This window comes from Scardinius erythrophthalmus (assembly GCF_964197995.2).
Source record: "Scardinius erythrophthalmus genome assembly, chromosome: 13".
Taxonomy (NCBI): Eukaryota; Metazoa; Chordata; class Actinopteri; order Cypriniformes; family Leuciscidae; genus Scardinius; species Scardinius erythrophthalmus.
Window position 1 is genome coordinate 19,119,102 of NC_138233.1, and position 23,620 is coordinate 19,142,721.

General features: G+C 39.8%; 1 protein-coding gene across 1 annotated transcript; it reads right to left on the reverse strand.

The window, feature by feature from the left end:
* Nucleotides 1-34: 34 nt before the first annotated feature.
* On the reverse strand, nt 35-23,401 carry apln (apelin). Its single transcript, XM_081382798.1, has 3 exons — nt 22,934-23,401; nt 8,677-8,849; nt 35-4,127 (listed from the first exon to the last, which is right to left on the reverse strand). Exons 1-2 carry the CDS (start codon nt 22,998-23,000, stop codon nt 8,683-8,685), a joined length of 234 nt encoding a protein of 77 aa, XP_081238924.1. The 5' UTR covers nt 23,001-23,401; the 3' UTR covers nt 35-4,127; nt 8,677-8,682.
* Between the last annotated feature and the right edge of the window lie 219 nt (nt 23,402-23,620).

The following is a 23,620-nucleotide window of genomic DNA, read 5'->3' on the forward strand; positions in this document are numbered from 1 at the left end:
TTTTATAAAAAGAACAAACTCACACTTGTTTCTTAAAATAAGATTTTTAATATTACTTATTATCATAAAGATATATTTACACACTTTACAGAAATAGAAAATAAAAACACAAAGCTACGCATGAAAGGAAAAAAAATAAAATAAGTACTCCAAGAGCTAAAGCTTATCTTTTATAAATTAGAAACCAAAAGTTCAAATATGTACACAGTATTTCAACCATTTCTGATACACTTGTTTAATTAATTTATTTATTCATTTGTTTTTGCCCAGGTCAACATCAAAACAGAGACAGGGACTGTACATTTGGCCAGGTGAGTTTGATGAGCACACACCTCCAACAGGAATAAAGAGGAGGAATAATACCTTGCCGTTACGCTGCTTTTCACATGGCCCACTTAATACTGTTGAAATGCCAGGCCTGACTACAGATTTTGAGATTTGAAATGGATGAGTGTGCTGAACAAACAGGCCATGTGTATGGATGCATGTTTTGGATAGAGGTTAGAGCTCTTTATGGGTGTGAAATCTCATTTGAAGTAACATAATAATCAGATCATTCTTAGCATCCCAACCAGTTGGTGGACATTTGTGAATTGTTACTTGATCTGGTCGCCACATTTTACATGCACCGTGACAAGCTAATTGAAAACAAGCGGCCAAATGGGTATTTTCTCTTGTGAGAAAATATATGAAAGCAGAGCAGTTTGCCCCAATGAATGTCTTGGCAAAACCAATGTATCACAATGGTAAAGAGGAGTTTTGTATTGTTTTCGGGGCTTTTATCCTTCCTCTCTAAATGATTAAGATGCAAGGGAACTCATTTCACTTTCCACAGCTCTGTTTTCAACATACAAATACCTTCTGAATACCTTTCTCCCATGCAAAAGTCTGTACTCAAACAAAAGACCTCCGAATGATCAAGTGGAACGTGCATACAAGTGCATAGGACTAGATGAAGCCAAATTGGGCAGAAACACATGATAGATTAGGAATGAGTTTCTCATGTGAGCTCTTTAAAGAAAAGCAAAACATTTGTACAAAATGATTTGTGCTCTGTGAGTATAATGCATGTGTTTGCCATTTCAGTACTGAGTCTGGACGTGCTTGTACTCTTGGTGCCGCAAGCTCCATTAACCTGATGTTCTGACGGAGACGATGGACCGAGTTCGACTACGGAGGAGGGTGAGAAAGCTTTTTTGTGTCCACGACATGTTTTGCAGCAGACTACTTTTTCTACACTTTTTTTTTTTACGACCTTACACACAAAAATAAAATACAGCTTTCCAAACTCTATCGAAAAGTAAGCTTTGGACAACCAGCTAGACAAGAATCAGTCAATTAAATTGTCACAAGACACTGGAAAACCATTACATGCCAAAAGACTTGTTTTCAGGATTTAATTTTCCAGCAGCATAATGGAATTGCAAAAGTGCAGCCTTGCATGTCCGTAAAGAGAACTGTTGGAGGAAAGCCAAGTGATTGATAGGGGTCTCTGCTATAGCGAGCTTTGGATTTTGTCATATTTGTCTTTGGATGTTTGATGAAACAGATAACCATCACCATCGGTGGGAAGGGGGGTCGGTTGTCGTAAGTAGCAGTGACGGGCTAATTTTTCAAGATTCAAGGCTTGAACTAAACTGAAACACTGCTCGATGGCCCTCCCTGGAGGGGCAGCTCAGGTCTGGTGAGGATGGTGAAGATACATTCATGAACAACAGTGTGGATACAGGCATTACTCTGCACCTCTAACAGACTCTTCAGACGGAGTGTACGGCAACTCAGCCGCCCAAACTTAGATCTTCTCTGCTTTCTGACCTACTGATCCATGAAGCAGAGCTCTCGGGAGCACTATCGTTCTGAGATAGTGTTAATGAAATCCACATCTCTGTCTGAGAGGGTATAAAATAATTATGGCGTGACTGGAATTATTAGTATTCACAGTGCCCTAAGATTCGATACATTTTTAATCGAGGTGAGCTCGGCTGGGTGTTTTACCGCTGTGGTTTTTAGGCACTCTCTTATGAAGATCTGATTTTGCCGCGAGGCTGTGTTTGCTGATATACGCGGCGGCTCTCTGTTTCCATTTCCACAGACAAACGGTGAACAGGAAATCGGGGGAGGGGCTCAAATGCTAATTTGTAATTACTTGCTGTGTTGTCTAATTAATGAGTGTAGCTAACAGTGTCATAAAAGCCTCTAATCTCAGCCTCATAATTTGTGTCTGACTGAAAGTTATGAAAGTTTAAAGATGCCCAAGCCAAGGATTCTTCCTATTTATAGATTATTACATCATTAATCAGTCGAACGCTAAGGTAGTGTGGTCATTCTATGCCAATTTGACTTGTGAGCTCTATCAGACTTGAAAGAGATTTTAGCGATTCCAATCTAAAACCGATTAGCAATGGGGTTTAATAACCGTCACAGCCGTCTGTGCTAAAGAGGCTCAAACTCAAAAGGCAACTGCTCCCACTGTGGAGAGAACAATAATGGCTTGTAAAAACTTAGTCTGAATATGTAGCTAAAGTGGTGGATACATAAGCATGAAGCTAAATGGTGCAGATACAAATAATGTGTGTTTCTTAAATAAATGCATGTAATATAGACCATACAGGCTTCTGTCACAGCACCCTGAGAAATGAATTGAAATATAACAAAAATAACGCCAAAAGAATGAGGACTAAACAAGAAATCATTTCCAGTATGATGTCAAATAAAGGCATAGAGTTCTGTCATTCAAAGAATCTGGTCAAGGGGACAATCAGGCTAAATCATCAGATCTGTATGGAATTTTCTTTTTCTCTTTTTGGTCTAATGTCTTCAAACCATGCTACCATTGCCTTTACATTGGATGTTCAAACAAATGGCAAAATGCATACATGTGGTTAGATGTTGTGCTTCCCCTAAGATAAGAGGTAACATGTTTACTTTTCTTCTCCGGGCAGCACTGTGGAGTAGATTTGCTATTTGGCACTTCATTAAAAGGAGAGATGATCCGCCATATGACGCAGATCACCCTGGCCAGTTAACAGTCATGTATCTCTGCTGTAAAGCAGCGTGTGTCATGGGGGAGGAGAAGAGGGCTCAGGACCGATGATCTCACGCTCATGGAAGTGGAGTGTGATTTTGATAATGACACTGTGGCTTTATCCTTAAGCTTCGGATGACTGACAACTCTTAGGCTCATTGGTAGGATGAAGTATAATGACCGTTGGACAGCACAATGAGATGCAATCAAGCTGTTTTACATGGATGTGCCAATGAATTATATTCATTTAATATTTTAGAGGTAATTATAAATGAACCTCCAATGAATGCATTTACATGCACAATCTGCTTTCTGGAGGTGCATACTTATTGTGCACGCGTGTGTGTTAACATTTTGGCGCCAAAACTCTATTTAAACAGTTGATCTCATTTAAACATGTTTTCTTGCATTGTCAGGCTTCTAGAAAGTAATTTTTTTGTGAGTGGTTTTCATGTAAATGCACTCATGATATTATTAAGCTAACTGTCCATTTTTTGTAGTTGGCAGATGATAAAAATTGTGCCAAATGTGAAAGATTAATGTTGCTGACTTGGCCATAATGGGCCTGAGCTGTTAGTTGTGCCTTATTTTAGGTTCCCTACCACTTTCTTCCCTCATAAACACAGTTTATAAGCCAAGAGTTGCCAACAAGTAGCAATATGAAAAAGCGCCGTGGTCACCTTCACGCTGGAGAGAATGGGACTAGCACACCTCGGAGAAGAAATGCTTTTCGGACTATAACTGTTTGGACCAGGCTCCCCACTGCTCACACATCATGCAAAGTGTGGCCATGAAAGGGCTCTAGAAAGCAAATGAGAAAAAACCACAGGAGGAGAGAGACAGACAGAGAGAGACAGAATCTGATAGCTCGGGCTCAATACCCCCCCACCCCCGTTCCCGGCCCACACTTCTTCGTAGAGCTGAGGGTGAGTGGCTTGTCCTGGTTTTTTGTGGACAGAAGAAGAGTTGCTTGAAGAACCAGCAGGTGCTATGGACATCACTCTTCAGGCTGGGCTAGCAAAGGCCCCTTGTTGCAAGGCCCCCCAAGGCAAAGGAAGAGCATAGAAATCAGAACCAAGGGGGAGGGCACTCTAAGCTGTGCCTGTGGACAAAAGAAAAGAGACATGAATAAGGTACAATGCAGGGGTTTTCTGTACTTTTACTAATTGCCACAGGTAGTGGGTACCGAACGTATGACACAGCCAAAAAAAAGAACGGTTAGAGCAAGTCTTTAAATATCCTAAAGGTTACTCAAAAAACATCAAACTAGTTATTTCAGTATGCCGTATGGATCATCAAGAAAGACATGCATACAGGATTGGAATGGCATAAGGGTGAGTAAGTGATGACAGAATTTGTTTTTAGGTGAACTAACTACAAGATACGTTGTTTAAGGAAAATGTGCAAAGGCAGCTGCATAACGCATTTGGATGAACTCAGTAAAAAAAAAAAAAAACTAGATGGTAGAGTGAAATGTTTCATTCTGTATTCAAAGGTATCAATAAAAACAGTGCAAGTCAAATTGTTTGTTTACTCTATATTTATTTGTCCAACAGTATGTATTTTTAAGCTTATTGAAGACATCATATACTCACCCTTATGTCGTTCCAAACCTGAATGCATTTCTTTCTTCTGCAAAACACAAAAGAAGATATTTTGAATGTCTTCTTTTATGTTCCACAAAACAAAGAAAGTCATGCAGGTTTGGAACGACATGAGGGTGAGTAAATGATGACAGCGTTGTCATTTTTGGGTGGACCATCGCTTTAAGCTATATCATTATTTAGCTTAACAAAATTATTATGCCAAACCACTGAAATGAATGGCAGAGTCAAGTCTGTCATGTATGATTAGGATTCTGCCTTTATAAATTTATCAAATTCATGCATCTGGACTTTAACACTAAAATTTTGTTCCTATTCACTTTGAGCAAGGAATCTATGTAAATCAGTGAGGTCATCTTTTAGTGTTGGTTCATGACTTCACAATGATTTCAGATAATTGTAGCTGTCAATTAGCTTTATTCTTCCAGTACAACAGTGCCCATTGAGCGATAAGAACCATCTTTTTACTCTGTGTTACACCTGCATAGTTCTGTGTTTGAATAATGTACAGTGATTCTTATCTGAACCATGTTTTGTTTGTGACTCATCACGTTTGTGATGCTCTATGACATCATGCTGATTGTCAGAAAATTCCAACAACAGCGAGCTGCGTGCATTTTAAAAGAGAAACGCTGTGTCAGGCAGTTGTTTTCTAATCATCCAGTGTGCCCCTTGGTACTTATTGAGGCAGATTTTCAATGTCTAGCTCTCCGCAGTGCAATGCCTTTGTGTTAGGAAGTCTTTGAAGAGGAGGTCTCTCAACATGTGTTGTTCCTCTTATATGTTGTGGCATCTGGATCTTGTAACGGGTTATTCATTCTTGTGTTGCTTGTGTTCTATTACCACAACCTTCAGTTCTCATAATCTTCAGCTGAGCTTTTAACCTCCTTTTCCATTTACTTCCCAGAGCATTCACAATGAAGAAGCCCTGTCCAATGTGTTGTTTAGTTAGACCCCAGCAAGCAATAGCCGTCATTTCACCGTCTAGGTTAACTATATACCCGTTATAGTCTGGTTATGAGTAACCCACTTCTAGCCAAAGTAACCTCGAATTTGGTCGAATGTCGTTTTTTTGCCAAAATAACTTGCAAGATGTATGATATTCCATCATGTAAGCAAAGTCAACAGTGATAACAAGGCATTTGGTTTAATTTCTTTGACATGTTCTATGCATAGCCAGATTTTGCCTTGTTTTAGCCTGTACGTCAGGGCTGTGTTTGGACGCTATTAGACGTCTTTTGAATGCAAAATTGCTTGCTGGGACTGGTTGGTCTTAAAGGAATATTCAGAGTGTCAGGCAAGTTAAGCTCAATCAACAACTCTTGTGGCATAATGCTGATTTACCACAACATTTATTTTTAACTTCCCTCTCCTTTTCTTAAAAAAAAAAAAACATCTGGATTATAGTGAGGCATTTACAATTGCAGTGAATGGAGCCAATCTGTAAATGCTAAAATACTTTCAATAGTACAGCCACAAGATTAAACAATATGAATGTTAACAAGATTTTTGTGTGAAAAAGGAAATCAACGACGAGAACAGCTTTATAGCTAAAATAATACACAAGTTTTAGAAGATAAATTAATACAAGTGCTTTTATGAATGTAGTAGCTTGATATTTTTGCATTATAATTCTGCAGAAATTGGCCCCATTTATTTCCATTTACTTTTTTTCCTTTTATTTATTTTATGGTAAACTGTGAATATTCCTTAAAGGAGAATGAAAAAAAAAAACACTTATTCGTACAAGTCAGTCTAATTCCAAGACATCCCCTTGGTGTTAACTTAAGTTCTCAATTCTACTCAAGCAATGATTTCCTTCTCTGACATCCTTCTCATCTGCAAGCACGGTGGTGCTGCATAATGAAAAAAGAGAAAAGGCCTTTCAAGTGCCTCCACTGTGGCCTTATTCGGTGGTTCTCTGTCTGTTATCAGCCCTTGAGTAGAGTTAATTGCCCCGGTCAGTCTGTGCCCCGTTTTAGCCATAGATGATGAAGTGTGAGGCTACATTTCTCACACTGCACAAAATGTGAGATGTTGTACACAAGCCAGATGCAGGTCAAACACTTTAGTGGGAGTCCCATCTGGGCCATGGACTGATTTACTGTACTGTGTCATACAGTAATTATCACAACATGTTCTCTTTAGCGATAAAATGTCTGTCAAGGAAATGAATATTAATGTAAATGTGTTACATTGTGGATATAATGAACTGTGAGTGGATTAGGAGAAGAATTTTGGGGTTTGGTACCGCAGGATTGATTGGCACATTAGTCGCCTCAAATGAACTGGTTCACCAAAGCGGGCCCAAAGGAATGTGGGTGAATGTGCTAAAAGACGTGAACTTTGAACCCTAGTACGGCATGAAGGGAGCTGAAGAAGGAGCCGAATGAAAGAGAAATCTTCGTCTTGTTTGGGGTTGAAGTGCTGTTTGTGGACTCTACATTGTGAGTCACTGAGCCGTTCCATTTAATGGAGCTACACAACTTCCTGCAATTCCCCTCATTGTGCTGCCAGTATTCTGGAGATCAAAACAAGCATCGACTGCCTAAATCACTCAAATAATCTGTGCATTTTATTGGTCGGGATGGGAGTACATACATAGGCCTTGCTCTTTGTGTCATTTAGACATTTAGATTTTTAGCGCAATTTTCCACCGGACAAAATTGCGATTGTTAGCTCATGATTTCTGTTCTGTGCGTCTGTGCGCACCAATCTTGCACTTCTATCTACTCCTCAACCAGACCACCTAGATACTTCGGGTTTTCGGCATTATGTTAAGGAAGGTCTAATCTCGGGAACGCACAAAAAAAATCCAGGAAAAGATTTACTATCTCTTAGTGTTGTGATCCCATGAGGTGAGAAAATTGCGCTAAAACACTCACTGAGTTTTTATTACTTGTTTTCTTCTAGATTGATGAAGCAAATTAATAGTAATTGTTTACCAAATTGAACTTTTTTTAATTTGCTATAGGAGGATTTGGGATTTCTTACTTTTTATTGCCTTCATCTATCAGCTTTTAAAGACGATTAACTGTGCCATAAAGAGCTGACATGTCCTTCTCCATAGACTCTGTCCCTATATAAAGTTAATTTATGGCAAGACTCTGCAGGCTTGTATTGTGAACTCCTGTGGGGTCATTGTACCCTGTTCAGTCATCTTACTCTGTGGACTATGTAAAAAAGCTTCTTGAATTTCTCTCTGCCATCCACAAAAATTTTTTTAATCTTTTTTTTGTTAATAAAAGCCACTCAGTTTTCGGGAAAAACTGTGAGCCAGTATTTCAGCACGAAGCCTGCAAGTAATAAAACATAAACGTGCTGATAACATCTGTCAGATACAGTTCTCTTTTATTTATTGACGTTGTAACTTGAATGTTTCCTTAATGAAGGCCACATTAAAATATAGGCTTTGTTGCTGCATCACTGAAAATTTCTCTTTGTAAGAAGAGAAAAAAACTTTTATTAAACATAAAAAAAAATGTTGCCGGAGGAATTGTTTATCTAGACGTTAAGTTAAATATCCTTTTTATGTGGAAAAACTAGCTGTAGCGGTTCAGACGAGAATCTGGAGTATTATCTTTTGATAGGGAATTTAATTGGCATTATTAGGATAACGGAAACATGTTGACTCAGATTAAATACAACATTTACATTGTATTATGTTCCACTCTGAATGGGTTTTGTAGATCTGCTGGAGAAGATTGGGACCACAGAAGCTGGCAGTCTAAAGTCCAGTAATCTCATAAAGACATGCAGTTTTTCTGTGCCAGCAGTAATCTATAATTCATGAAAGAAGTGAATGAGCGAGCAGGTTTCTGTCAATCACAGTCTCCCTTTTTTCATGTTATTCTCCTGCTTTTCCAACCTTCCTCAGTATGCACTCGATGATTGAAACAGGTGCTTCCCTCAAGGCCTATCTAGAACTGCTCCATTTATAGATGAAAATTAGATTGTTTTTTTCCCCTCTTATTGGTTACTCATATTCTGTTCTTTGCTTATTGTTGCTTTCAGGCTATTGCATTGGTACAGTAATGTCAAACTGACCTTGCTCTAAAATGGCATGGGCCCCTTATGGGAGAGACGGGGTCGAGGGCGTCTCCTCCTCCAGCCCGAGGGTCTTTGGCTCCGACCGGCTCGAGCAGTATTCTGCCGTAAAGGAGTCCTCATGCTGCCCACCTCCTCCAGCTCTTTGCTATGCTCGGTGGAGGCCATTGGACCTGCGGACAGAAAAGGTACATGTGAATTCTGAAACCCAACATAAAATGATAAAATGGACAATGCACTTGTCTATTTTCAAAGTATCTTGGCCACTTTGGTTAAACTGAATTGCAAAAAACAATGTCTTCAAACTGAATTTTTTCCAGTGGTTGGATAAAGACTTAGCCCCACCCCAAAATCACAACATTGGCTGAACCAGAGTTACATATTACATATTTCACTAGTATTAGCATAGTTTATTGCTGCAAAAAAGTCCACCAGAAAGTCCCTCAGCACTATCACAGACATTGTTTACATGCAAATCTTTGAACTTCTCACATCAAGAGTATCTGTCTCAAGAACAATGGACAGACGCTTGTCCTGAACACATATTTGTCTGTGCGTCTATGTGCACTACGCTGCTCGCTTGTCAGTGTGCTCAGATGTTTCCAGTCATCTCTCAATAAGTGCGAGTAGATCCTTTAAACCCATCTCATATCCACAGCTTGATCCACATCAGTGCGTCTCTAACCTCTAACCTCTTTAGAAAAATCAAACAAGTCCTCCGGGGAGAGCAAACATTCTGGGAGGTTTTGGGGAGACCTTGATCTGTGCAGCACTATCTGATGTCAGTGATCTCCCATTCAAGTCCTGAATTGGCTTTCTAAGGGTGTTTTGTTTGAGTTCATCATAGGTATTGGATGTCTTTACATGGAAAGTTCCTAGTCTTCCTAATGACAGAAGCAAGAATCAATGAGTCCCGTCTTTTTTTCTACATTATTGAAGGGGATGAATGGGAAAACACACTTGGTCAATCATCAGTTATGTTTCCCGTTTCAGGCCACTGCTCTCCAATCCTTCATTCCATAGTATACACATGCCATACTATCCTCTTTCCGCTGAAGCTCATGAAGATAATTCACCCCGTTCTTCCAAATTCATCTCCCCTTTATGCATACGTCTTTCTGCCTTTTTTGTCTGTGTTTGTCTTTAACTCCAACACATTCAAAAACCGCCGCCAGAAATGTCTTAAAAAAGGAATCTTTCAGTGAGAGCTCAACAAATGCCTATCCTACAGAGTAAACAGAGAATCCCATTAACCTTTCCCAGCAAGAACTTGAATGAGATTATTCTCGTTGGGTCAAGACATTCCTAACATCTCCCTGGGGAGTGACAGACAACCTAAATTAAGAAGACAACAGGGAGCAGATTTTTATTTTTGTTTTTTTAAATATCATAGCACAAACAATTCTTGTAAATTAAACAAAAAGTCATTGTAAGAATGAACCCAATTTTAGATCCAATAGACATATTCTTGTTTTGGAACATGGTAGCCGAACATGGTTTCTAGCTTTTTTAGCTGGTCCAGGCTGATAGACCAACTTCGAACGGCTGGTAGACCATCCTGGATGTAAAACAAAAAGCTTGGAGAAGCTAGAAACCTGCTTGGACCTGGTAGAAACTAGCAAAACACGTTACAAAACACATCTATTAGCTTAATATGGATTTTTCAGCAGGAAAACTTAAATTAATAACTAATAGCTTACAGCTACTTTCTCTTTATAACAGTCTGTTTTTTTTCACAGAGAGGATCAAGCAGCTAACGCCATACGGTTTGAGTTTGTAATCATACAGCCTTGAAATTACTTAAATCTTTGACGGTTAGTACATGTAGTGACTGGACGACGTGAGGCCAAACACGTCGCCTGTAAGTCTGCTTATGAGTTAAATATCCTCAAACTATATTTTTAAATTCCTGACAGCTCAAATTACAATTACAAACTAATCGCCTTTAGCTGACACATTACACATTCACAGCGGACTGATTCGACGAAACAGTGGACTAATTCATTTGCCCCACAGAAAGACTTCATTGCATACTTCAACATCTCATGGAAAAAGGAAACCATGCTAAAACCCATCTATCCACCAGGCCTGCTAATCCGAGCATTAACCTCCTGTTATTTCTCCACAAATGAATGAAGCAAGTTTACACATTCTGTCTGCATTCAAGTCATTTATTTCTAATCTGAGGGGTTTAACATTTAAAAAGTCTCCATGTGATCAGACATTTTCCCCACCTGATTGGTCCTTTAAAACACTTAGGATCAGCGGTGGGAAACAGGCCAGAAGTCTTTTTGCTTTTTCAGTACCATAATCACTCAACCCAGTATATTGTTCTCTACAGCGTGAGGAATAGTCTTGAAATGTGGGGGGCAAAAACACAATGTTTTTCGGCCAGGCAGGCAGAAGTGGCTGTAATTACACCTGGCTGAGCTGAACGCAGCACATCACCGCAGCTCTACTATCAGCGTCTGTCATAAACCTCTCCATAATGACACAATTTAGATGTTTCCTGCCATCACCATCTGACAGGCAGCGTTTGCTGCCCGCTTAGCTTTGAGGGGAGCAAATCGCTCAGAAAATTGTCATCACAGGCCGCAAACAAGAATAATTGCTAAAAATAATCTCTGGTTGTGATAAGAACAGCATTTATGAATCAACTCAAGACATGCATTGGATTGATGAAGAGGGAGGTCTATTTTAAGCACTCAGAATCACTGTCTGTTTTACGACTCTTGGCTTCTTCTTAATCTGCATAGCTCCTTGTGTGACTCTGCGGGGTCGTATCTTTCCACGCTTCGTGGCGAATACAAAGTGACAGGAGCAATAACTGTGGATATACTATAATCCCTTACGCAACAAAAATATATTTCTCAATATATTACGTGACAATATATTTCATGTGTCTCCATATATTGTGAAACTGACATAGTAATATATCATATGATATATTATATAATAATATATTATATACGTAAGTTATATATTGCAATATATGGGACAATACTGCAATTATTGCCGTTTTCATATATTGAATAAATACATATTATTATACTATTTAATATATTGTTATGTATATTGAAATATATCCCACATTATATTAAATTATATATTGGAAGAGGCATTGTATATATATGTAAATATATATGTAAAATTATATGCAATAATATACCTCAATGTACAAGATAATATAATCAGATTTATATGGGAACATATATTAAATATGTTGAAAAATATATTGATTTATATTACATAATAATATATTATATAATTATCATATTATATATTGTATACATGGTAAATATTAAATAATCTAGTGTACAATGTCTGTCATATATTTTAAAATATAATAGATTGAATAAGAAATCGATAGTTCACATTAACTGAATGAGGTTTATTTCAAAAGCAGCAGCTGAAGGACAACTGTTCTTCATTGTAAAAAAAATAAAACAGTTTTTAGTGCAACAAAAACAGAACAATCCCTCAGTGGAAAAAACAGGACAACAATCCTTTAGTGCAGTGTTATGTTATGGTGCTAAGAGCCATTAGGAGTGGCGCATTCAGATCGCGCTGGCGCCGCTGCCAGTGTGAGCAGGGGAGAGTCAGATGAGAGCAGATCTGATGAAACAGCAGGCAGCAGCACAGAGCATTTCTCCAAAGCATTTCTTCTCTTAACAAAAACTGTGATTGAGGCCCTGTTTACACGAGAACGCTCGCGGGTGAAAACGTAAAAATATTTTATCAGATGTGCCTTTCGTTTAGACGGCGACGGCGTTTTCGGGGCTTAAAAACGCAAAAAAGTGAAACCACCCTCCATAGTGGAAATCTTAAAAACGCTCCACCGTCGCGTTTCCGTCTAAATGGTAAAAACGCAAAAGTTTGCTAGACAGTGAAGGCACCGATCAGTCCTTTACATTGCCACCTAGCCGCCTGGAGTGCATACTAAATTGAATTTCACACACTTTTGCGTCACCACATGCACGCAGATTTCCCCCCCGATAACGCTCGTCTAAACGCAGAATAAAAAGTGATCACTTTTGCGTTTTCTCTTCAGATCGTTTCCGTGTAAACGTAGCCTGAGTGCGCTTGGAAAGTTGGACTTTGGTCATGTTGAGGATGAAATGTCATGTGGGGGAATTCAAAGTGGACTCAAAAAAAAAAAAAATGTTGTATTGCTGCTGTTAATGATCATTTAATTTATAATACTCTCATCTACATTTTACAATATATGAATCAATACATAGCCATAGCCAATACATAGCCCATCCATATGGCTATATAATGTAAAATATAATGAATGTCATGCAAAAATTTGATTTGGACTATTGTTAATCAATCTCTCTGTAAACCTATGCATGAGCTTGCTTAACTCATAAAAAATACTTTGTTTCAATAAACATACATGCAATAAATGTAATACAGTTTTGTTTGTATATCAATGTATTTTAATATATGAATCAATATATAGCAATAGGTTGTCCATCCATATATTGCTATATATTTTCAAATATATGAGGAAGTTTCTGATACATTGAAATATGTTTTCTAATGTATTGCAATATAAATTCTAGTATATTGCAATATATTTTTGTTTCGTAAGGGATAGATGGCATATGCTGATGGGATCTTCCTCTAACTTGCTGCTTGTTTACCAGACCCACTCAGGGATGAAAACGCTCTAGCCCCCTTATTGCATTAGATCTGATGGCGCTGATAGTGGGCCTCCTTCTCACCAACATAATTTCTTCCAGGTTCACCACCTAATAACAAGCAAGTCAGGAGGAAGTAATATTCCACTTGATGTTTCTCACGATACCAGCAGTCTTATCTGAAGACGGCAAACTCTTAAAGTGAAAGTTCATCCAAAAATGAAAAATCTGTAATCATTTACTCATCCTCATGTCGTTTCAAATTTGTATCACTTAATTTTCTGAGGAACACAAGAAAAACCTGTCTCAGTTTATCTATTTATTTTTTGTCCACACAATGAAATTAATTGAGGTCCAGTGTTGATTTGGACCCCATTGATGTTCATTGTATGGTAAAAAAAAATTCAGTTTCTCTGAATGTGGCACGTAATTATATTACTGGTATTTTGGTTGTTGTACTTATTGCGGCACATATTCACAATTTTAAAATAATGTACCACCTACATTAAACCCTGCCCTAAACCTACTGTAACTGACAGTCTGAGCAAAAGCATATGAGATGAAAATGCATTTGCTAAACTAACCATGCCATTTTAGCTTACTGTACTTCTACAGGTCTTTGATCTCTTTTATCAAGTGATGTGTCGTGTACTTGAGTGCAACACTATACCAGGTGAGCTACCGAGCAAGTTTACTGCATCAGGAGCTCGTTATGTGATGCAGATGTCAAAATGTACTAGTTTACAAATCATGCATTATGGTACATAATTGTACACACACAAAATTTGTGTGAAAAGTAATAAAAGTTGTTGTTGTTTTACTGCCACTACTGCTGGAAACTGCAGTGAATTGTATAGTTATATTTTTTAAGTTTTAGGCGCTTTTTTACAAGCCTATGCTGAAATTTTCATTTTGTGAGGTGTTTGATCGAGTTTCAAAAAATGAGAATTCTGGCACTAAAATGCTGAAGTCACCACAGCTTGCTCACACGGAGATGGTGGCTTGACAGGAAGTGTTCAGATTGGTCAAATTCATCCAGGCTAATGATAAATAGCCAGATCGTTGCCATCTCATCCTCTAGTACCACACTCCTTAGGTTCATCCATTATGTTGACTTTTTAACACGACTGCCTCGCCGTGCCTCGCCTCCGCTGGACACCTTGTGTCTGATAGTGTGTCCCTGTAAATCCCAGGGCTGCCTCTTAGCCGAGAGAGTTATCCATCACCCAGCACTTTCCTGACAGGGAGAGAGAGGCCCAGGCTAGGCAACGTTTATAAAGGGTCGCTCAATCTGATGAATAGTTCACCGAATTTCTCTGACTGGCCTAAATTTACAATACACTCCCAGTGCAAACACACAACATGAAAAATAAAGAGCAGAGGCTTCCAATAGATATAAAGTTTAGGCTAGTCGGAAGACCTTTTAAACTCGGGGCACCAGATGGATCTAATCTTTTACTCACTACTCCAGGAAGTGAGAGATTAGATCTACTTACACGCAAAGCAGAACCAGGTGAGGAGAGGGCAACACTTATTTATGGCTGGTTGTACTACATGCATTATCTCTGCTTATACAATTGCCCTTCTAGCGCCTTCACCACCTCCCATCTTAAATCAACCACATTCAGCGACCAATCAATGTGTAATATAATTGCTCTGTCTATGCAAATCAAAACCGTCTTGCTTGGTTAGTTTGTTTGCACAACGTTTTATAGGAGAATTGATTTGTTTGTCATTGCTTACAGAATATTCTGCTTGACGTACCCCATCTATTTATTGTGGAGACATGTATGCAACGGTGCCTAGGTGTTTGTCTGACATCCAGCCTTTCACTCTCTCCACAGCCTGAGACTGCAGTCATAACAGCACTTGTAAGGGCGTCTCCACAAACATACATAATGGATACCGGCAACGCAGCCACATCATAAGTCAAAGGTGACACAAAATGTTATGGAGGTTTGTGTATTTTCTTATCTTTTGTTTTTAATAGCGGCCTGAAGCTAATGAGGTTTTGTGTGTGGCTCTATCTAAAGAATTAGAGCATGTCTAAACAGATCCTGTTTATACTGTACTTCAAATGTAAAAAGTTAACAGGCCTTTAGATGAAATTGAGTGTGTTTACATGCATCTTACACTTAATAAGCAGACAATGTGTAAGGTGTAACATGTATGAACTGTGATTTATAGGGGTTTTGCTAGATAAAGTGTGGTTTTAGAAGGCATGCATACAGTGAAAAGTGTGAAACATAAATATATATATATATATTTTAGGTTAATAGAATATTGAATTCATGAAAGTAATAAGTAGATTTTATTGTTTTTAATCAGTGAAATATGATATTCAAAATTTATAAAAAAAATGTAAAATGTGTCTGTACAAATGTATTTTTAATATAAAGTATTCATAATGATTTTAAGCTGTGTATATGTAAATACATTTAGAGTACTTTAGATGTTTGTTAATATTTACAGAAATGGCCAAACATACAATAATATATGTGCAAACATGACGTACAAATACCTATAAATACTAATGAGATCAGGCTGGTCAGATTAGCCTCTCTGTTCTGTGTCCTGGTGGCTTACTCAATGCACGCACATATTGTATGCATATCTGTCCATGTTTCAGAGAAACCAAAGAAAAAAACAAATGATTTAAATTCTTCTTCTATTATCTTTTTTTATAATAAGCTTATTTCTGATAGTTGTCATCATAAAAACACATTAATTGATGCTCGGTTACACATTAATCATTTTAGCTTATGTATGAAATTACACACAGAAAGGTGCTGCGTTTATGCTGTGTGTGAGGCCAAATAATTTCCAAAAGCATTTTGTGAATGACTGTTGGTACTTTGTTTTGCCTTGCATATGTGCGAGAAGAGGCGTGGAGTCCCATGGGGGTGTAACCATGGCTGACGGTGTGTGACGTCAGAGGCGTGATCCCCAGTGTCTCAGAGGACATTCATTCAATGAAATAAGAGAGAGAGAGCTCCACACTTATCTGCTTTTTTTTCTCCGCCACACGCGCAGGCATGACAATTTGATGCCCGCTAAGACTATCCTTTAGCTAGTCACACTTGATCATGAGCATTATGCTTAGAATGAGACACGTTAATTAGCATGAAACCCCAGTATGAATCACTTGCCAAGCTCATAAATAAGACCCTGTTACACTAAATTTCCTAACAGTGTGCTATTATGTCTCTAAATATACTACTTCTGATATGGAAATGATGTTAAAGAAGCCAGCAAGACTCCCCGAGCGGCGTCTTAAATCAGCAGCCTGGCCTTTTGAAGCCTGGAGTCGCGACTCTGCTTATCGCATCCCTACCAGTAGTACAGGGCCTTGGCATAAACTGGTACCAGTCTCTAACGTGCTCTCAAACCACGTTTCCATGGCAGCCGCTGTGAAAGGCACTCACTGAGGAGCAAGAGAATGACATTGTCAGCTAGAATGGATCAGGTTTCCCAGTTTACAAATTTCAGCACAGGTCCATTAATAGATGGAGGTAGGCAGTAAGATTGCTTAACCCTTTCCCAGGCCAGTCGTTGTATTTCATCACATCGGGGGCTGTTTGATATGCAGCATTGTGCTGCTGTGATAGCACGCGGCTTGCAGGAGAAAATGAAGGCGTGCATTGTGTTCTGCAACTCCGCAGAGGAACAAAATCGCATGAAAAGTTCACAGACTTTCCCACACCTCCACTTTGAGCTCCATTACTGAAAATAAGAGCAGCGCTCTGATAAAAGTGGCTGAAGCTTCTTGTCACTGCTCTTTTCTCTGATCGTTTCTGACACCCTCAGATGGTGTGCAGCCTTGCAAGCAAACTACACATGACCCAAATTAGCGCTAAGCTATAATAATGTGGTTAGAAATGGCCCGGTTCCGAATGATCAGAGAGCTGCAGGTTCAAAGCGCTACGGCTGCTGCCTTGACTGCTAATGATGTGTTGAGAGAAAGAGAAAAGACGGGAAAAAAGGGGAGAAGGCTGATTAAGACTTGCTCAAGCTCTTGCACCAGCACTTCAGACTGGTAGGGGTGAATCACTGGGTAGAGGTTACTGCAGGTTGGACATTTAAGTACAAGAAAATCAAGTGAGCCGATCATGCAAAGCATCTTAAGTGCGATTTCTTCTGAATTGGCTTCCAGGGTAAAACAGCATGCCGTCTCAAAGAGGATTTACCTCCGAGGCGGGCAGCAAGGGCGATCGAGACCCGCATATTCTCGTCAGCAGTGATGGGCTCAAACTCAGCATGTTGGTAATCGTCAAGAAAGTGCTAGCTCTTAGCTACGGGATGCTCCGGCAGTCTTTTTCCAAGGGCTCTCTAATCGGTAATGAACCACATCCACCCCTTACTATTGTGCTGTGAGCTGTGAGCCCGCATGCATACTGTCTTTAAAGTGGACGTGTGATGGTATAGCTCCAATTCTCCTGCTTTGGGCCCAGTGCCTAGCTACTGAAAGGAGTGTCAACCGGTGCATGCTGGGATATTTCCAGCTGAGATCACACTAAACAATCAGTCATGAAAAGACACATATGTGTCATATGGATGAGAATGGACTGATGAAGCATGATTAACAGCTCAGATGTGAATGGCTGCTTGTGTTGTGTGATGGAGTGTTTTTGTTTAAGAAAATTTGCCCTGGTTCTCACAGTAACGTTGTGTGTCAAGTTACAGGCCATATTTAATTACTGACAGTTCATTTACCTTTTTTTGTTTATGTATGTTGGTATATTAACCACAGTGTTTAACCAGAATAAGATTAAATGTAAAGCTTCACAATCTTTGAGTAAACTCTCTGTCTGAATTGTATATGTATTTACAGAATCCGGTTCCAATTGCATGCTAGTTTAACAAACAAGACTTATTCATTCAACATGATGTTTTTCTCTAGTATGCTTTTTGTTTCCTTTGGGATATAAGACATGATATAAACTATCATGCATATACCTCATTTGTTCTATAATGAAAGCTGAAAGACGGGAATTTATATAGCATGATAAGATTTGCTTTGACACATAATATCTTTCAGTTTTGAATTGTTCCTTCTGGACATTTTAAAAACTATTTCCTATCAGCAGCCGTGTCTTTACAACAAATTGGATGACATTCACTATACTTATCAGAATTGGTTTTAGCTTCATAAGCAATAAATGTACACTTAATTTACATTTAATGTGCATTGCCCTCTATCAAAGAGATTAGAGAATACATTGAGGCTTGAGTTTTTATTGGCGGTATAAGATTTAGTGCAATAAAACCGAAGGCATAACACACATCTTGTACCTTGAGGCTTGGAATTATGGGTAGTCCCAGTGGGGGAATCAGTAAAGTGTTCCAAAAACTCTTGAACACTTCTCATAAACAATCCAGTCAGTTTCTCACATCCATACTGCTCGGAGCAATAAGAACCTCGGCTCTGTGTTTCTGAACAGATTTAGTGAAGTACCCACAGCAGAAGCCTTAAATCAGGCTAATGGTTTGATGTGATATACTTCTGAAATAATCTGGGAAAGCTCACAATAGAAGTACAAACAACAATGTGCTATTTTTCTGCCGTTAGCTGCGAACAAAACCGGGCTGCAAATGTGTTTTTCATTCCTTGCTCCTCAAATTGAGCATGAAAATAATTAAAGCACATTTATTCCTCGACTTGAAATATTTATACAGCATTTTGCCTTGCTGTTCATAAAAATGTCCACTCTGATCGTATCTGATCAGCAACCACAATAAACGTAATGCTTAATATTTGAAAAGGGAGCTATAAATCAGGTTAATATCGGGCCCCTGTGGACGCAGCTAGGCGTTCGATATATCTGGCTTTAATTAAAAAGTTGAGGAAAGAGAGGGAGATTTTGGGGGTGTTGAGGGGATATGTTTTCTGATGTTTAGAGGAAGGGGCCTAGCTAATGGTTTGTCATCTTGCTTGTGGGTACAGGAGGCATGTAGCTAGCCAGATGCAGAAGTGTGATTCTGAGAGAGAGCAGTGAGCAAGCATCCATTTGAAGCAATTTTGGCACAGGGCCCTTTATATTCACCGCATTTGTCCACCTGCAAATTCGGGAAGACCACCAGCTGTGAAGTTTTAAAGACCTTTTAATATTTTAGCGGCTGTGTTCCTCACCACATCAGAAGCCTGTATAATCGCTTTTTTCTTTTCTTTCTCCTCCATCAGCACCCTTCAGGATTTCTCCTCTGCATCTGATATATTCAGAGTGCTCTGAACTGCATTATGCTTGCCTATAGCAATCATACATGTCAAGACATCCACCGTACTGCATCAGGGGAGCTTTTCTCAAAGGTTACCCTATGTCTTTACCACATGAGTTATAATAGAGCTCAGAAAATGTACTGTTGTTTTATAAAGGGCACTGTTTTATTGGTTCTGCTCTGCCGGAAAAATAACCACTTCCACAGCTCCGAGCAGATATTTATGAAGTATTTATAAAATGGTGCAACAAGTTTTCAGAGACTGCAAATGACCCTTTGCTTGATCTGTTTGAATGGGCATTAATATAAAGTAGTAATTGTTCAGGCAATAGATCACCTTCATGCCATTCCAAACTTGTTTGATTTTCTTTCTTTCATGAAAAACTTACATTTATGCATCTGGCAGACACCTTTATCCAAAACGTCTTGCATTTAATTCAAGGTAGACATTTTATCAGTTCCTGCATTCCCTGGGAATCAAACCCATGACATTGGCATTGCTAGCACCATACTCAACTGTTTGAGCTACATGAAGTATACACACAATCTTCTTCACCACAGCTCATTCATGTTTGTTCATAATAAACATGGTGCATTTGCACATATTGTACATATGCATATATTCCAATTATGACATACATTAGTCTTTTTTCAAAGTGAAGTATATAAAGGTCTCAGAACACTTGAAATATAATGTACAAGTCATATGGATTACTATTATGATAATTTTGTGGAGTTTTGTGTTCATTTTTGTTTTGTTTGTTTGACAGCATTGTCTGTTTCATTGCATGGGGAAAAACACTACCTAACATTTTTATTTGTAGTCAGAATCGGAAGAAAATTACATGAGTTGGGAATGACAGGAGGGTGAGTAAATGATGTTATTATTTTATATTTTCAAACTGGTACACCACATTGAACTCTTCTTTATAGTTTATTTGCATATCTCTGACAAATCACACTGCAGACTTTACAGTTAGGCCATAGAGGATATCCAGGTTACTCATAAAATAGATCTGAGTCACTGACCCTCTGTCTGTGAGCATGTGCACGTATGTGTGTGCATATGCATGCTTGTGAAAGAGATAGGGACTCTGCCAAAAATCCATCACGCCTCAAAGCACCGCTGAATGATTCTTCATAATTCTGTGATGACCTTTCTGTAGTGCTCATCTCCTTCATGCTGCTTTGACACTATTATCATGTTATCGCTGGACATCTGGAAAAGTTTGCCTGTTTGTGTTCTCTCCATGGCCAATATAATCAAGTGCTTAACCTCAAACACCTCCTTCATGTTAAGTGAACTCCTGGAATTATGATTTAATGCTTCCTGCATGCTTTTAGCACATGGCCATTGGTGTTATTTCACAAAATATCCTGCTCTTTCCCCTCATTTCTTCTAAAAAGAAACATTGTGTGGCTGAAGACTTCCTAATGAGCTTTATATTTGTTTTGTAGGGGTCTCACGCTGACCCAGGACAAGCCCACGCACGATCTCCAATGCTACTTCAAAGTTTAATACCGAATAATAGCGTTGTTGACAGCTCGCATGAAATCGCCCTTTTCCAAAGAGCTGATTTCAAACAGATAATGCCCGAGATCTGATCTCCACACCGTCACCTGGACGAAGAGGACAAACCAAGCAGCTAAAATTACACCATCTCAGGACTGTGCGTGTAAGTGTGTGTGTGTTTGCTCTCGAGACTGTATTTTTGAAAGGATTTATCCCGTGCTTCCGTGACTTTGAAAGATGAGGCGTCGATACCGGACTCGGACTGACAACCCAGAGTGGCTGAACTGTTTCCACAATATGAAGTGTTTACATACCAGACTTGAGAGTGGAAGACAGATTGCTTTCAGGATGAATTATGAGTGGCTCAATGCGCTCAAGATTTGCCCATTCTTGAGGGGGAAGCCCATTACAAGAAGAGCAGATTGAGGTATGCGCAAACGAGATTAGCAGGGCCGCAGCCGTTCTGCTGGGTGACGCTCAATGCCTGCGGATGGCGAAGCCGCTGTCGCCTGTTGCACCATGACTTCTCTGCGTCCCCACCCTCTTTCAACCTCAGAGAAAGCAGTGCGCAGATCATCCCCGTTGTACAGTTGAGACGGATGGCAATTTCCAGCAAACTCCCAGTGTACTGGAAAAGCGTTTGTCTGAAGATGAAAGGCTTCACACCCGCTGCCTACACACAGAGTCGCTTCCAACACCTTCCCGCGACAGCGCGCAGCTCCGGCTCCCCGCGGCTCCCTCACCCCCATCTCATGATGGAGATAATACTATTCTAATAGCGCAAACAAGGCAGTCTGACCTGGATCACACGTTAGTAGCCTGTCCTTCTGAGGCTCAGGCTCCACACACATGCAGGCAGAGTGAAAAACGACACTGACCGTAATGCAAGGTAATTGCTTCCCATTTACTCGTGCAGAGACCAAAATAGCAGCATCTTTGTAACAAACGTGTGTGGAAACGCAGGGCGAAAGGGGCCGTTTGATACGGCAAGTAGCCACTACCCAGCACCCTTCAACATGCACACACTCTCAAACACACATGCTTCCCAGCAGTTGGACTTAAGAGAGATGTGAGCGTTTACACAAGGGCCACAGTTGTTTTTTAACACAACCCTGTTACCTGCATCACATCTGCAGGGTGGCCACCAGTCACCTGACTCGAGCTCACAGCTTTAAGACTTGCATGTCATCTTTGATAAAAGGTTTTATTGTGGAGGTAGATGAAAAATAACATGGTGTTTGAGCAAGAATTACATAACAGCACAATAGCAGATTGTTTTTGGAATAAATCATATGGGGGATAAGCACAATAACTCTGATCTATGTAGCTTCAGCCCAGAGAGACTGAGAATCCATCAATGATGTGGCACAGCCCAAAAGACATGGATCAAATCCACCTTTAAACATCTACAGGAACCGTAAGTGCCAAGAGCATATCAGCGTTTTCCTTGTGAAATCCAAATTAAACAACCATCTGCTGTTTTTAACACCTCATTACATGCACCACAATACCGTATAGAAAAACACCTTACATTTACGACATCCAGGAGTACATAATCCTAGAAAGCCAAGCGTTACATGACACCAGGAAGAATCATCATCATCATCATCGCTGTTATTTTCCTACATATGTCATGGTAAAGTCAGCAAGTAATCCACCAATGGCACAATTAACTTCATTAAATGGGCACAATAACAAGCCAAACCTCTGCAGTGCAGTACAGCGCGCAGCCAGGTGCCGTTTTCCTCCTCTCCCCAGCCCCAGAAGGCTAACCATGCTGGGTAACTGATCAACTACAGCTGCCCATTCCCGTTCCCAAGGCTAACAGCAGAGAGAAAAAGATAAACACGAGGAGGCAACAGCCGTCACGCTCCGTACTTACCAGCACTGGCTGAACACAGCAGAGAAACCACCAGCACAATCACCAGCGTCAAGATCTTCACATTCATTTCTGCTCTCCCCTCCGTTTCCCTGCCAGTCGCTAGCTGATATACTGTAGTGGTGTGTGTGTGTGTGGATGGGAGGGAGAGGAGAGTGGGTGAGCGAGAGTGAGAGAGAAAGGGAGAGAGACTGTTTGCTCTTCGGTGCGCGCGTGTGTCTATGTGTGTGTGCGCGGCTGCGTGCGTGTGTGGCTGTGAGTGTGTTTGTATATCTGTGTGCAAGTGTGTGACAGCGCCGCTGAGATTTAGAGCAGGTTTCTGTCTGAGTTATCCTGCCGTAATGTGCAAATTTCCCTTTTGTGAATTGGAAGTCCAGTAGAATGAGTGTAAAAAGAGTCTGTTTCTATCAGGGCGGTTTGCCTTGAATTAGGAGCCCAAGTCCCTCGTGTTGCTTATGTATCCCTGACTCTGGGGGTCACGGAAAAGGGGGCTTCCTCCGCCTCGGTATTAACCCTCCCACTGAGAGAGAGAGAGAGAGAGAGAGAAAGAGAGAGAGGAAGAGGAAGAGGGTAGCTCTATGATATTAGTCAAACAGATACCCTTCTCAGAAATGTTTAAGTTGTGCGTGTCCGGAAACAACATCACATGAAGTAAAGATGGTGTTCTTCTCTCAAACATCTCATAGGTAG